The 15823-nt window shown below is 44.6% G+C and overlaps 1 protein-coding gene across 1 annotated transcript in view; it reads right to left on the bottom strand.

Annotated features, from left to right (window-relative positions):
• The window catches only part of WDR64 (WD repeat domain 64), a 540197-nt gene that overhangs the window by 120535 nt on the left and 403839 nt on the right, over nucleotides 1-15823 (bottom strand). Inside the window, exon 21 of the mRNA XM_029594015.1 lies at nucleotides 7547-7652. Coding sequence (XP_029449875.1) covers nucleotides 7547-7652 — 106 coding nt within the window. The remainder of the gene's footprint in view (nucleotides 1-7546; nucleotides 7653-15823) is intronic.

The raw sequence follows: 15823 nt of genomic DNA, 5'->3' as shown, positions 1-15823 counted from the left end.
CACACCTACCATCTATCTACCATTCTGTAACCCCTTACATTAACTAGCAAAATGGGCTCTTAACACATTCAACACATTCCCACCATTACACACTTCTACACCCCATACAAAGCGCTCCGAGACACCTACCGAACCTTACAATACATATCACTTATACCCATCATGGCCTCTCCCCTTACACAACTTCTAGGCATATTGACCTTTTCTATCCTACTTCTAAATGCTCAATCCATCTTTAAGAAAACCACTCTACTATATGACATACTCATTGACGAATCTCCTGACATATGTGCCAATACAGAATCCTGGCTAAAGGATACCGACACTGCATTAATTAACCAACTCCCCACAGACCTATATAGCATCTTCTCCATTCCTAGACCCAAAAAGAAAGGTGGTGGTCTACTCCTTGCCGCCAAAAAGAGATTCAACTTCACATTCCAAGCTACTCTCTCCCACCCAAATTGGAGATCAGCATCTTTACATCTAGCTCTCTCCAAATCTGCTTAATTTACGCCCCACCAGGCATTCTAGAAAAGAACCCCTCCCCTCTCATAGAATACATCACTAAACACATAAACATTGCCAACCCAGCCATCATTCTCGGAGACCTCAATCTCCATGTAGACTGTGACCCACCCTCCCCATCATGCGACGCCATAATGACAGCTATGAATGCCCTTGGATTCAAACAGATTGTCACTAACCCTACACACAAGGCTGGGCATACACTTGACCTCATTTTTACCAATACCTTAGTCCAAGCTGACCATCCCTGTTGCACACCCATTCCCTGGTCAGATCACTACCGTATTGATACGCGATGCACTATAAAAGACACCCCCCCATCCTCACAACCTTCAAAAACAATTCGATTTCGCAAACAGGCTAAAACCGAAGATATCATAGAGGCCCTTTCAGAGGAATTACCTAACCTAGACCTTACTGATGCTAACTCAGCCACCTCATCATGGTTCTAATCACTACCAAAATTGCAGATAGACTCTGCCCCTCCCAAACCAAAAAAATCAACTTAGACAAGAATAACAAAAAACCATGGTATATAAATGAACTTAAAACCATGAAATTGAAACTTTGTAAACTAGAAAAAGCCTGGCGAAGGAACCGTCTCCCAGCCACCCTGTCCCAGTTTTGCACCCAATTACACACCTACCGAAAGGCCACAGAGAAAGCAAAGAAAGATTTCTATGCCATAAGAATCCATCAGTTCCAGTTCAACCCACAAGTGCTCTTCCAATATGTAACCAGCCTTATCACATCACCAGACAGAGGCAACCCCGACAACGATGACGAATCAAAATGTGAGAAACTAGCATCTTACTTCCTCTCTAAAGTGGAAACCATTATGGCATGCTTCTCAGCTCATACTGGCTCATCAAACCTATCAGCACCCAAAAACACCCCAATAGACTACACCACCCAGAGCACACAAATATACCCACCTACACAAAGCTCAAACGCCTCTCTCTTGAACTTCGAAAACACATCTGCACTAGAAATTGAAACCACACTCAAAAAAATCAAACCCGCCTTTCATCCCTCAGACAACCTGCCCACCAAAATACTACTCACAAGCCCCGCCACTATAGCCAAACACATCTCAAACATCCTGAACAAATCTATTACTCTAGGCCAAGTCCCACAACAACTCAAACAAGCCATTATCAAACCTACCATAAAAAAACCGAATTTAGATCCCAATGAACTAGCCAACTATCGCCCAGTATCAAACCTCCCATTCCTCTCCAAAATACTGCAAAAGATTATCAACAAACAACTCACTGAATACATTGATGAACACAATATACTCTCCTCATCCCAATATGGTTTTCGCAAACACCACAGCACAGAAACGCTACTCATCACCCTCTCAGAAACTATACTAAAAGCTATGGACAACGGACAATCCCACATACTTGCACTACTAGATATCTCTGCGGCATTCGACACTGTCAACCACCTCACACTTATCAAACGCCTCATGGATATTGGCATTGCTGGCACAGCTCTTCTATGGTTCCAATCATACCTTAGTGACAGAAGCTACAGTGTAAAAATTGGTTGTAACAAATCCAAACCTGTCAAACTAGCTCAAGGAGTACCACAAGGTTCATCCCTCTCTTCAACACTCTTTAATATATACCTCTTCCCCCTCTGCCAACTTCTCTCTAAACTGGGTATCCAGCACTTTATATATGCTGACGACGTGCAGATACTCATCCCTATAACTGACTCCATTACAAATGCAATAAAGATCTGGAACTCTGCTCTATCTGAGATAAATAAATTACTCTCTGAAAATTTCCTAGCACTCAATACCAACAAAACAGAGCTACTCATTCTCTCTCCTCCTAACAACCCCTTGCGTACCCTCTCCCCCACCCCCTCACTATCCGGCTGCCCTCATACCCAACTAGTCCGCAACCTTGGCATTATGATAGATAACCAATTTAACCTCAAAAAATTCATTTCTGCCACTATAAAAAGCGGATTCTTTAAGCTCCACACGCTGAAGAGAATCAAACCTCTTCTTCACACCTCTGACTTCCGCACTGTTCTGCAAGCCATGATTTTGTCCAAACTCGATTACTGCAATGCTATCCTTCTAGGCTTACCAAAAAGTACTTTACAACCACTACAGTTATTACAAAACGCTGCTGCCCGCATCCTTACCAATACTCACCGTCATGACCATATTACTCCTGTCCTTCAGTCTCTTCATTGGCTCCCCGTAACCTCCAGGATAATATATAAAACACTCACTCTTATACACAAAGCCATTCACAACCAAAACATGCAATGGTTCACAGAACATCTCTTGCTTCACAATCCGACTAGACCAACAAGAATGCAACACCAGGCTAAATTCCAGACTCCCTCTCCTAAACTCATGAAGCACACCTCATTTAGAGAGCGGTCATTCATTATTGCAGGAACCTCCCACTGGAATAAAATGCCCTCCCAATTATGCCAGGAACCCTGCCACAAAAAATTCAAGCACAATCTAAAAACTTGGCTATTCAAACTAGCATACCCTGACTAACGAACAGACTCCCCCCCAAAGCTATGACATGACCATCCTACCGACTCACGCACAATATATTTTATTCTCTCTACTCCCCACCCTTTGTGGGTTTCATTCCCCTCCTTCCCCACTACTCTTATTGCCTTCCCCTTGCTAATAACATGACTGTCTATGATTAACTCCCTTGTTAAATATATATGTACATATGTATATAAGTTTCGTATTATCTCCTCCAATTTTGTTAATCCCACTTCCTGTTAAAAATGATATCATTGTAAAGCTTGTTGCTAAGTTATGTTACATTGTGAACCGAGGTGATGTTTTGCAAACGTGCCTCGGTATATAAAAAAACCCTTAAATAAATAAATATGGGCTGTGGAAATCCGAAAGAATTGTATTTGATGGGGGGGTGAAGGGCTGATGTGCACAGAGCAGGAGAGAGACCTTGGGGTGATAGTGTCTAACGATCCGAAGTCAGTGAAACAATGTAACAAGGCGATAGCTAAAGCCAGAAGAATGCTGGGCTGCATAGAGAGAGGAATATCGAGTAAGAAAAGGGAAGTAATTATCCCCTTATACAGGTCCTTGGTGAGGTCTCACCTGGAGTACTGTGCTCAGTTCTGGAGACCATATCTCCGAAGGGGCAGACAGGATGGAGGTGGTCCAGAGAAGGGCGACCAAAAAGGTGGATGGTCTTCATCGAATGACTTATGAGGAAAGATTAAAGAATCTAAATATGTATACCCTGGAGGAAAGGAGGAGCAGGGGTGATATGATACAGACGTTCAGATACTTGAAAGGTTTTAATGATCCAAAGTCAACGACAAACCTTTTCCGTTGGAAAAAAATCATCAGAACCAGGGGTCACGATTTAAAACTCCAGGGAGGAAGACTCAGAACCAATGTCAGGAAGTATTTCTTCACGGAGAGGGTGGTGGATGCCTGGAACGCCCTTCCGGAGGAAGTGGTGAAGACCAAAAACTGTGAAGGATTTCAAAGGGGCGTGGGATAAACACTGTTGATCCATAAAGCCTGGAGGATGGGAATGAAGAGAAGAGGTATGGGGGTGGCTTGCAGGAATGACAGCTACTACCTTGTGATTAATACCCTTATTCAATGTATGTTGATACAGTTAATGCGACTCCAACATTGCTCTATGCTTCAACGGCAAGATGAAATGTGGAAAAGAGGATTTGCATACAGGCAACAACCAACAAAGTAGCACAGTCTGGGTAAACAAATAAGCGTGGGAGTAGCTTGCTTGTTGCGGTGGTTACTGCCCCAAACCAATTAAGCCTGATACTTCACTTTCAATGCATATCCAGCACAGATCTCTGCTTCAATGGCAGGGGGATGAAGAAAAGAGGATTTACATTCAGACAACAACCAACAAGGACTGAATTGCACAGTCTAGGTAAACAAATAAGTGTGGGAGTAGCTTGCTTATTATGGCAGTTACTACTCCTAACAAATTAAGCCTGATACTTCACTTTGAATGCATATTCAGCGCAGTTCACTGCTTCAACGGCAGGGGGAATGAAGAAATATGATTTATATCCAGGCAACATCTAACAAGGCATTGATCTGAGCAGCATGAGTATACAAACATCGGGGTAACTTGTTCGATACGACAGTTACTACCTTCAAAGATTAAGCCTTATACTTCACTTTGATGCAGCTCCAACACTGCTCTCTGCACAATGGCAGGGCTGAAAGGAAATTAGAATAAAAAAGTTATCCATAAGGACCCTGAACTCAGTGGTTGGAGTAACAGATAAGTATGAGAAAATAAGTGTGAAAACTTGCTGGGCAGACTGGATGGGCCTATTGGTCTTCTTCTGCCATCATTTCTATGTTTCTATGTTTCTATATGTTAATATAAAAGGCATGGGGGGTAATCTGTACGGAGCAGCAGTTATTGCCCTTAATAGAAACATGAGGGTAACCTGCACAGAGTGGCAGTTACTACCATAAGAAACTTGGTGGGCAGACTGGATGGACCATTTGGTCTTTTTCTGCTGTCAGTACTATGTTACTATATATCCGTGGACCAAATACACATACATCCTGGAACATGGGCTCCTTTTTGGAGGGGAAGAACTTCTTGTGTATGTTCATACATATAGCTGAATATTAATCAATAAAGAGAGAGTAAAAAATAAATACCGTAAACAATTGAATATGTATGCTCAAGATATTTATGCTGCCTACAAATGTGCACTTATCTGCATCTGAACTGAGCCTAAAGATCCAAGGTATATTTATTTATTTAATGGTTTTATATACTGACATTCATCAGGGATATCACATAGGTTTACAATAAACGAGAAACTACGCTTAAGTGGCGCTTGACAGGTAACATGAAAACAAATACATACAATGCCATGAACAATATATATGTATATATATGAGGATATCAACTAGGAGAGTAAATATACAGGGACCTATATACACAGTACTAAAATTACTTACAAGGTTGCTTACAAAATACTAAGGGGAAAGTTACCTATTAGTTACAGAAGAGAATCTATATTGAAGTTAAGAGTTACAGAAAAGGGGGTGGTATGGTACAAAGTAGAGCTTAGAGATTAGGTAAGAAAAGTTAGGAAACAGGGATTATTGCACATGTTTCAAGAATATGGACAAATGTCTCAAAAATATAGATAAGCCAGTGCACAAGAATAAGAGTCAAATTACGAATGGCCCAGATTTATCTGCACTGATTCACAGCATGCTCTGATTTGATTTTGATTATCCAGTTCAGATGTGAATCTGATTTATTTCAAACCAGTTTGCCCATCCCTAGTGTAGATCTAAAAGTAATCAAAAAGGAGGAAAACATTTAGTACAATTACTTTGTAATTAGTATATCCTTGCAAAGCTATGAAACCCAATGAGAAATTATTCCCTATTTAATAGTTTCATCACTAAACTAAGCTATAAACACAAAAGCTAGATGATGCTTAGGACTTTTTATAATTCCTGGCAGATAGGAACCATAAAGAGACCCAATGTGGTACAGGTTAACACCGCATTATCCTTTCTGCATTGTGTGTTAGTCTAACTTAACCTTAACATGAACTAACACAATATTAATGCATTCTGTCACAAGCCAATGAATAAAAAGCAGTTTATTAACATATAAAATAGGTTAATACAAATTGCACATAGGTAATGCAGTTTCCGTTACTCCACTAGTAAGATAAAAACTTAACTATGCTTTTGCAATGTGTAGTTAAGTTTTGTGGGGGCTAATGAAGGATCTAATTTGGACCATGATGTTTCCCCTTTCATGTACTCATTGCCCCCTCCACCATAAATCAGCAGTCTCCTCTGTGCTCTCACCACCCCTATCAGGTCCCCCTGCCTGGCTTACCCTACCTGAAGTCATGTCAAGAAGAATGGTGCAGGAGGGAATCATCCACACTCTGGCAACACCAGCTCCAAAATCTAACACGTTCCTAGTTGACCATAAGTGATCTTTTTCCCTTTACCTGTGTATGTGTGTTAAAAAGATTGTAGAAGGTCAGTCAGTGCCATTTGGATTTTGGAACTGGTCAGGGCAGGAGCACAGAGGAATCCTTCCTGTTTTCATCCACTGTAGCATGACTTCAGATGGGATGAACCAAATAGGGGGATTTCATAGGGTGCAGGGCTTCTCATTCTTGCTCTTGAAAAACTCCAGATTTAATGCTCCTTAGGACACAGGGACAGAAACTTTCAAAATATATCAGTGCCAAGGACGCAACCATTTTATAACTTGCGCATACCTGTGCGCATGTTATAAAATAGCCTGGCTATGCACACGTATGCACAATTTTAAATGTGCATGTGCCTAGCCGTATAAATTTGGTTTCTACCACGTTAGTCAGGGTATTTTATAACTGGCGCGCGTACCATGACCAGTTTCACCAGTTCATCCATCAGTTTACCCAGTCTAGAGTTAGATTCTCGAAACCCCCCTGGTTTAATAGTCTGCACTCCTCCAGACCCTTTAAACCCGTCAGAAACAGCTTTTTTTTTTTTTTTTTTTAAAGTTACTCCTCCATAGCAGAAGTAAACTTATGTGACACTGGACCTGGGCGCATGTCCAGGCGCACAAGTATTTATGCACACGTCTCTTGACCCCGCCCCAGAACACCCAGACCAGGCCCAAACCATGCCCCTTTTTTAAACCCAATGAGATGTGCATGCTGCGGAAGATGCACACGCACGCAGGCAGCTTTAAAAATATGGCAGGCACGTGTAAGCCCTACGTGCGTGTGTATCTCCCGATTCTGGCAAGCGGCAGGCTTTTAAAATTCACCTTTAGGTGTATAATGAGGGTTTCTGCAGAAGATAAAGTGCGTGCGAAAATCATCCAATAAAAGGCATTATTGATTGATTTTAATACATTGACTTCTAATGTATGAATTCAACTTTAAAAATATGTTCTGCAAGCAGGTACGAGTGTGGCATTATGCTATTCATGATCAATAAACAAAAAAAAAGTCTTCCTACCTTTGTTACCAGCCAAAAGCACCCTAGCACGTGTATCAGTACAAAGCGCTGTCAGGGGAACGGAATGGTATTTTATGGCAGGAAAAACAGTTTTCAATAATTCCCCCTGAACAAACACAAGAAAACAAGAAATCTCAGGAAAATCAGCTTCATACTATTTGATATGGCATCATAGTTCATGCAATATACAGAATGTCCATTCTCAGCGATACCACTGCCGAAACTGCAATGCAGCTGTAGGGCATTGTAATGGGCTGCCACATGGGATGTGACATCCTGTCAGTGCTATAGCACTTAAGGGTTGTAGTGGCTGCAAGCATGACTCATTTGAGCTTGACTTTCTGGCAGCCATTATTTTCCCCTTTATGGGATTCCTGGTGGATCAAGATGGACATGAACAGTATTCTCTTCAGCCTACTGAGCTATATTTTACAATGACTTTTGTGGACTTCCCACATCATAAATCCATAGTTATCCAGCTCATGTTTGGACATTTTACTCTGAAGAAACAGATCAAACAATTAAGCCAGTTTCACGAAGAACTGAACTTTCATCTTGATGTGACCAGAGAATCCAGGCTGGGTCACATCCATCCATGATGCACTAATCGCAAAAATAAATGTATATTGTTAATAAAGGGGTCTGTGCACTACATTTCCACTAAAATGTTTAGCAGGTATATACTAAAATATTTTACGCGTATGCTAAACTTACAGGTAAATTTTAAAAGGGCCGTGCGTATCTCGCTGCTCACAAAAATACATGCTATTTTATAACCTATGGGGCGGATTTTAAGAGCCCTGCTCACGTAAATCCACCCGGATTTACGCGAGCAGGGCCCTGTGCGCCAGTGCGCCTATGTTCAATAGGCCTACCGGCGCGCGCAGAGCCCCGGGACTCGCGTAAGTCCCGGGGTTTTCCGAGAGGGGGGGGGGCGTGTTGGGGGCGGGGCTGAGCGGCGCGCCGTTTTCGGGGCGGGACGCAGCATTTCAGGGGCGGGCCCGGGGGCGTGGTTTCGGCCCGGGGCGGTTCGGGGGCGTGGCCGCGCCCTCCGGAACCGCCCCTGGGTTGCGTCTAGGCGCGCCAGCGGCCTGCTGGCGCGCGGGGATTTACTTCTCCCTCTGGGAGGCGTAAATCCCCCAACAAAGGTAGGGGGGGGGTTTAGACAGGGCCGGGGGGGGTGGGTTAGGTAGAGGAAGGGAGGGGAAGGTGAGGGGAGAGCGTTAGCGAATTCCCTCCGAGGCCGCTCCGAAATGGAGCGGCCTTGCAGGGAATGGAGGTAGGCTGCGCGGTTCAGCTCGCGCCGGCTACACGAAATCAGTAGCCTTGCGCGCGCCGATCCAGGATTTTAGCGGATACACGCGGCTACGCACGTATCTACTAAAATCCCACGTACTTTTGTTGGCGCCTGGAGCGCCAACAAAAGTACGCCAACGCGCCGTTTTTGAAAATCTACCCCTATGTGTGTAGGTTATAAAATACTCTCCATGCATGCATGTCTGGAGCTGTATGCACATGTGCCACTTTGCTACTCCTCCTTGTTAGGTACAGGAGTCAGGAGAACATTGCAGGGGGGAGGGAAGGAGAGAGAGAGAGAAAGAAAGGGGTAGATTTTCACAAAGCGCGCCTTAGCGTACTTTTGTTGGCGCATCAGGCGCAAACAAAAGTACGCTGGATTTCAGTAGATACGCGCGTAGCCGCGAGTATCCGCTAAAATCCTGGATCGGCGCGCGCAAAGCTGCCGATTTCGTGTAGCCGGTGCGCGCCGAGCCGCGCAGCCTGCCGCTGTTCCCTCCGAGGCCGCTCCGAAATCGGAGCGGCCTCGGAGGGAACTTGCTTTCGCCCTCCCCTCACCTTCCCCTCCCTTCCTCTATCTAACCCACCCCCCCCGGCCCTATCTAGACCCCCCCCTTACCTTTGTTGGGGGATTTACGCCTCCCGGAGGGAGAAGTAAATCCCAGCGCCGAGACGGGACCTGGGGGCGGTTCCGGAGGGCGCGGCCACGCCCCCGGACCGCCCCGTGCCGAAACCACGCCCCGGGCCCGCCCCCAAAACGCTGCGTCCCGCCCCGAAAACGCCGTGCCGATCGGCCCCGCCCCCGACACGCCCCCCTCGAAAAACCCCAGGACTTACGCGAGTCCCGGGGCTCTGCGCGCGCCGGTAGGCCTATGGATCTTAGGCGCACCGGCTCGCAAGGCCCTGCTCGCGTAAATCCGCCCGGATTTACGCGAGCAGGGCTCTTAAAATCCGCCCCACAGGGGTAGATTTTCAAAAACGGCGCGTTGGCGTACTTTTGTTGGCGCTCCAGGCACCAACAAAAGTACGCGGGATTTTAGTAGATACGCGTGTAGACGCACGTATCCGCTAAAATCCTGGATCGGCGCGCACAAGGCTACCGATTTCATGTAGCCGGCGTGCGCCAAGCCGCGCAGCCTGCCTCCGTTCCCTCCGAGGCCGCTCCGAAATCGGAGCGGCCTCGGAGGGAATTCGCTAACGCCCTCCCCTCACCTTCCCCTCCCTTCCTCTACCTAACCCACCCCCCGGCCCTGTCTAAACCTCCCCCCTACCTTTGTTGGGGGATTTACGCCTCCCAGAGGGAGAAGTAAATCCCCGCGCGCCTAGACGCAACCCGGGGGCGGTTCCGGAGGTGCACGGCCACGCCCCCGGGCCCGCCCCCGAAACGCCGCGTCCCGCCCCGAAAACGGCGTGCCGCTCGGCCCCGCCCCCGACAAGCCCCCCTCGGAAAACCCCGGGACTTATGCAAGTCCCGGGGCTCTGCGCGCGCCAGTAGGCCTATTGAACATAGGCGCACCGGCGCGCAGGGCTCTTAAAATCCGCCCCAAAGAGCGTGCACCTCTTTATTGGGCTCAGCCTGATACTCTATGGACCATTGTAAAGGGGTACTTTGATTCGGGGTGAGTTTACGGGAGGTGGGTTGAGGTTACGGGGGTTGTTGTCACAGACACAGACACATTCAGAGTTATTCATTGTAAAACTGACCTCATTAAAGAATTTTTGACCTTATAAGTGATGAAAAGGAGTTGATTTGTACAATGCAGTCATTCTCTTCCAATGGTCCATATATACAGCATCAGACTGAGCCCTATAAAGAGTCTCTCTCTCACCCCCCTGGGCCTAACAAGAAGCAGTAACAAAGTGGCATGGGTATGTTACGTGCACCGGCTGAGGAAAATTAGAAGCTACGTGTGTCAGTGCTGGCTCTACGTTCATGCCTTTTCTGCCCACGTTTTATGGGCATGCTTACATTGATGTACGCATGCCCTTCCTGGCTACTTAAAATTTGTGTAGCTCCCACTTGCGCCACTTACGCACAAAAATGGCCATTTTTGCACACGCAAGGTTTTTAAAATCTACCTTTTAGTGTATAATACACAAAACATTTTAGCACTTGCAATAAAAATAGTCTTAATAGTGTGTGAAGATTATATTATTAGTGTCTATGCTAACTTATACAGTTGTAGCATCTATTTGTGAATAGCATCTGTGCACGAAACAGTGTGAAACCACAGCAAAAATAGCATGCATACACTAATGTGAACATGCAGTCCTCTTTTCCCTTGCTGTAAATCTGTCTAAAAGTAAGCTTGGCACATTGTTCTGCTTGTCAGTGCTGAAAGCAGAGGTGGGAGTGCATCTGGATCCCAGGAAAGGAGGTAAAAGTAGAGAAGAGACATCCAGGACATGAGAACCAGACCAAAAGCATGTGCCCCAGATGTCTGCCTAGGAGAAGGGCTGGCATCAGAAGAAGCCTCATCATGTCCCAATCCATCTATCCCACTGACGCAAGGAAGGATATATGCAAGCCCGGCATCAAAAGAATGCTGGAATATAACAATTCCCCCTTCTATGAGCACCTTGTATTGTTGGGCAGCAACAGCACAATACAGCTGTTCAAGCAAAAGACTCAGAATGCTTGTAGTGATCTTTGGACAAACTAACCACATCAATGACAACAATGGTCATCATAATATATCAGCAAAACAAGTCCATACTGAGACCACCACTGTGTGCAGCATCCTCTGAAGCTACTTCTATGCTTTCTTCAGTATCCATTCCATCCACAGCATGTTTCATAGGGCTACAGACCAAAGGTGAAAGGCCGAACAAAGTCATCCAACCCTGGTTGGGAAAAGGCTGCCTTCTGACCATCTCTCCTAGTTCATATTCAGTACCTTCTGTGAGGAACTTACAGTTCAATTGCTGCAGCCTCAGACCTGACATCAGCCGATGTTTCGTACCCAAAACAGCATCAGCAGATAACATAAGAGTTCACTTGTCTGAACATGGTGTTCTAATTCAGACAATGGCATGAAAATGAGATAAATCTAGATACGTTAGGTTATTAAGATTTTTTCAATATATGTGAATAGTACCGATTCTTAAATATATTTACGGGTAAGTGACTCTCATACCATCCCGCTAGCTTTTTGGCATGTGTGCTCTCAAGCCACATTAGGGATCATCTTTAATCATTGGTCACTATTTTACCCATATATTTTCAATTTATATTTCCCTTTTTTTTTGCTTTTTTTTGTTCTTTTTGTCTTTTAAATAAAAGAGATACTTCCCTTATGAAGCTCAATGTCCATGGAGGGTGATACCCTTCCACTTATTTTAAATGCAGTCCAGAGTACAGTTCTTATTTTAAATGCAGTCCAGAGTACAGTTCGACGTGCACGTTTCGCGTCCTGTGCTGCTTCAGGAACCTGTCTGGCTGTATTCGCGTGTGCCTAGTTTCTTTCGGTTACACTTCAATATCTGAAAGAATAAACATTTGTTACCAACCATTCTGTTGAGAATATACTTTCCTTTCTTGAGTTTCCATCCGCACTTACTGCCTCGCAAACGTGAGCATTACTTCGTCACGGTCCGGGAGAAAGTTCTCCTGTAAAGCGGCGGCTCTAGAAGTGCTGCTTTTAAACGCATGCGCTTCGTTTGTATTCAGCTGATTCTTGGTAACAAATGTTTATTCTTTCAGATATTGAAGTGTAACCGAAAGAAACTAGGCACACGCGAATACAGCCAGACAGGTTCCTAAAGCAGCACAGGACGCGAAACGTGCACGTCGAACTGTACTCTGGACTGCATTTAAAATAAGTGGAAGGGTATCACCCTCCATGGACATTGAGCTTCATAAGGGAAGTATCTCTTTTATTTAAAAGACAAAAAGAACAAAAAAAAGCAAAAAAAAAGGGAAATATAAATTGAAAATATATGGGTAAAATAGTGACCAATGATTAAAGATGATCCCTAATGCGGCTTGAGAGCACACATGCCAAAAAGCTAGCGGGATGGTATGAGAGTCACTTACCCGTAAATATATTTAAGAATCGGTACTATTCACATATATTGAAAAAATCTTAATAACCTAACATATCTAGATTTATTTCATATTGGACTCGTTGGTTAAATGATAATTGATTGAGCTGGTTGATATATATGAAAATGAGATGCCATCGTTTGCATTAAAGCACCATGTTCAAACAAGTGAACTCTTATGTTATCCCCTGATGCAGTTTTGGGTACGAAACATTGGCTGATGTCGGGCATTGGTTTGATTCTCATGGACATATTATTTGTGACTGATTCAATGTTTTAATTGCATTAAATTACACTATAAAAATATGACATAAGATGTCATATAACAGCTATGGAGGTAAATAATAGAAAAGGCCAGTGGTATTCATTGAGGACTATTCGTCTTTATCAGCTTGCTGATAAACCAAATTATATGCTAATATTAGTGCAGGATTTATGAATATTAGATTTTTTTTTTTTTTATTAACGCTTTTATTGCTGTAAGAAATAGTACAAGCAGCAAAGCAATTTCAAACACAACAGCAAGTTATCTGATAAACAATAAAATGCAATACAACATCAGATGAATAAGCTTCTTTAGTACCCCCCTCCCCCCCCCCTCCCGCATGCTATGTATGTACTATCAACACGTTTCTGAGCGAAGCTCCAACTATCTCAGTCAGGATGTTAATATCCAGAATGAACTAATAGGTATCTTCCAAGAACTATACTGTAAAAGTCAATGGTCTCCAGCAGATATATGGTTCCCAAACTTGATTAAATTTGGCAAGACGATGATATTTCAAAGCCGTTAATCGATACAGAGTACAGGCCTTATCCAAGCGTTGTAAAAGTTCGGCCGACGTGGGCGGATGAGCTCGCTTCCAGTGATAAGCAATCTCCATTTTGGTGGCCGTGCAAACTTGATGCAGCAATGTTTGGGCCGCCGTGGTAAGGGAAGGGTCCGGGAGGAATAAGAGCGCCTTTGCCGCAGATAGAAGGCAAGGTAATTGAAGTAGTTCGGACAATAACTGGGAGACAAAGGACCATAAGGGTTTAATAAGTTCACAGTCCCACCATGCATGTAAATAGGTCCCAACTTGACGGCAATTACGCCAGCAAAGAGGATCCACTCTGGGGTAATATCGATGAAGCCTGGCGGGTGTCAGGTGCCACCTATACAATATCTTGTAATTAGCTTCTATAATCCCGGCAGAGATATTCCCCCTGGAAATAGTGGAGAATATAGTTGTCCAGTCCTCCTCGGAAAAAGAAGTCTGGAGGTCAGCCTCCCAAGCAGCCATATGAGTATGTTTACTGAACGGTTGCACAGCCAATAATTGATAGATTTTGGAGATGAGGCCCCCAGTATTTTTGTGGTTTTCACAATATCCTTCAAACATAGAACGTGTGGGAGCCAGCAATCCCTTTTGCTGCGCCTTGAATAAGAAGTGACGTAGCTGCATGTAAGGCAAAAACTCCACAGAGGTAAGCTGATAGGTCTCCTGTAGCGTTGAGAAAGATAGAAGAGTATTCCTTTGGAGAACATGGTGAACACAGGAGATGCCCTTAGCCTTCCACAGCGCATATCCTTTGGTAGGAAGGCCTGCAGGAAATAAGTTGTTGTGGAACAAGGAAGTGAGAGAATGATAGGCATAATCGCCCACAAGCTTAGATTTCCACTGTTTCCACACATTGTAGGTCTGTCGTGTGCACGGCGAGAGCTTAAGATTTGCGCGCCATGTGGAAGCCGGCTGCCAAAGAAGAGAGGCTAGTGGTACCGGAGATATCCATGCTTGCTCTAACGTGACCCACGGTTTAGCTGAGGTCGAGCTGTGCCAGTCAATTATAGGGCGAAGCTGTGCCGCCGCGTAGTAGCGAGACAGATTAGGAAGGCCCATACCACCCATTGACTTGGGTTGATAAAGGATTTTTTGTGCCACACGGGGCGGACGGTGTCTCCAGAGGAAGCGCAGAAGCTTACGTTGCCATTGAAGCAAAATGGAGCGTCCCACCAGGATTGGTAATGTCTGGAAAAGATAAAGAAACCTCGGGAGGACGTTCATCTTGATAGTAGCCATACGTCCTATCCAAGAGAGAGGGAGTGTAGACCATTGTTCGAGATCCATATCCATTTTTTTAAGTAAGGGTACATAATTAAGTTGAAACAACTCTGATATATTATTACTAAGATATACCCCAAGATACTTAAGCTTATGTTTGGCCCACCGAAAAGCATGTCTTTCTGTCAATATACCCACCGTAGCAGGGGAACAGGTGATGTTCAAAATTTCTGACTTGTCCCAATTTATCTTAAAGCCAGAGACAGCGCTGAACCGCGCCAGCTCCGCCTCCAGAATTGGAAGAGTCAGGAGGGGGCTACCCACCGTAAAGATGATATCATCAGCAAACAACGACAGTTTAGATTCACATGTGGGAGTAGTAAATCCGTGTACCTCTCTATTAATTCTAATAGAGATCGCCAGGGGTTCAAGGAATATGGCGAATAATAGGGGGGACAGGGGGCAACCCTGCCTCGTCCCTCTTTGCACCGGGAATGTATCAGTGTACTTGCCATTAATTTTGATACAAGCTAAAGGATTGGAATATAGGGCATGGATCCAGTTATGGAAGGAAGGGCCAAACTCCATTACCTGCAAAGCCTGAAACAAAAAAGGCCAGTGGACCATGTCAAATGCCTTCTCCGCATCGATGGCCAGGAGTAGATGATCCACTTGGCTTTGAGAGGCACCCCAGATAATGTTAATAATTTTACGTACATTATCGCTGGCCATGCGGCCGGGTATAAAGCCAGCCTGGTCAGGATGGATAATACGTGCTACAAAGCAATTTAATCTATCGGCCAGTATTTTGGCTAAAATTTTAAGGTCCAAGTTGATCAGGGAGATCGGCCGATAGGAGGCACATAAAGCCGGATCCCTCCCAGGCTTAGCTATA

Source organism: Rhinatrema bivittatum, chromosome 3 (genome assembly GCF_901001135.1).
Source record: "Rhinatrema bivittatum chromosome 3, aRhiBiv1.1, whole genome shotgun sequence".
Classification (NCBI taxonomy): domain Eukaryota; kingdom Metazoa; phylum Chordata; class Amphibia; order Gymnophiona; family Rhinatrematidae; genus Rhinatrema; species Rhinatrema bivittatum.
Note: the sequence above shows the minus strand (reverse complement) of the source record. Positions and strands in the feature narration are given on the sequence as shown.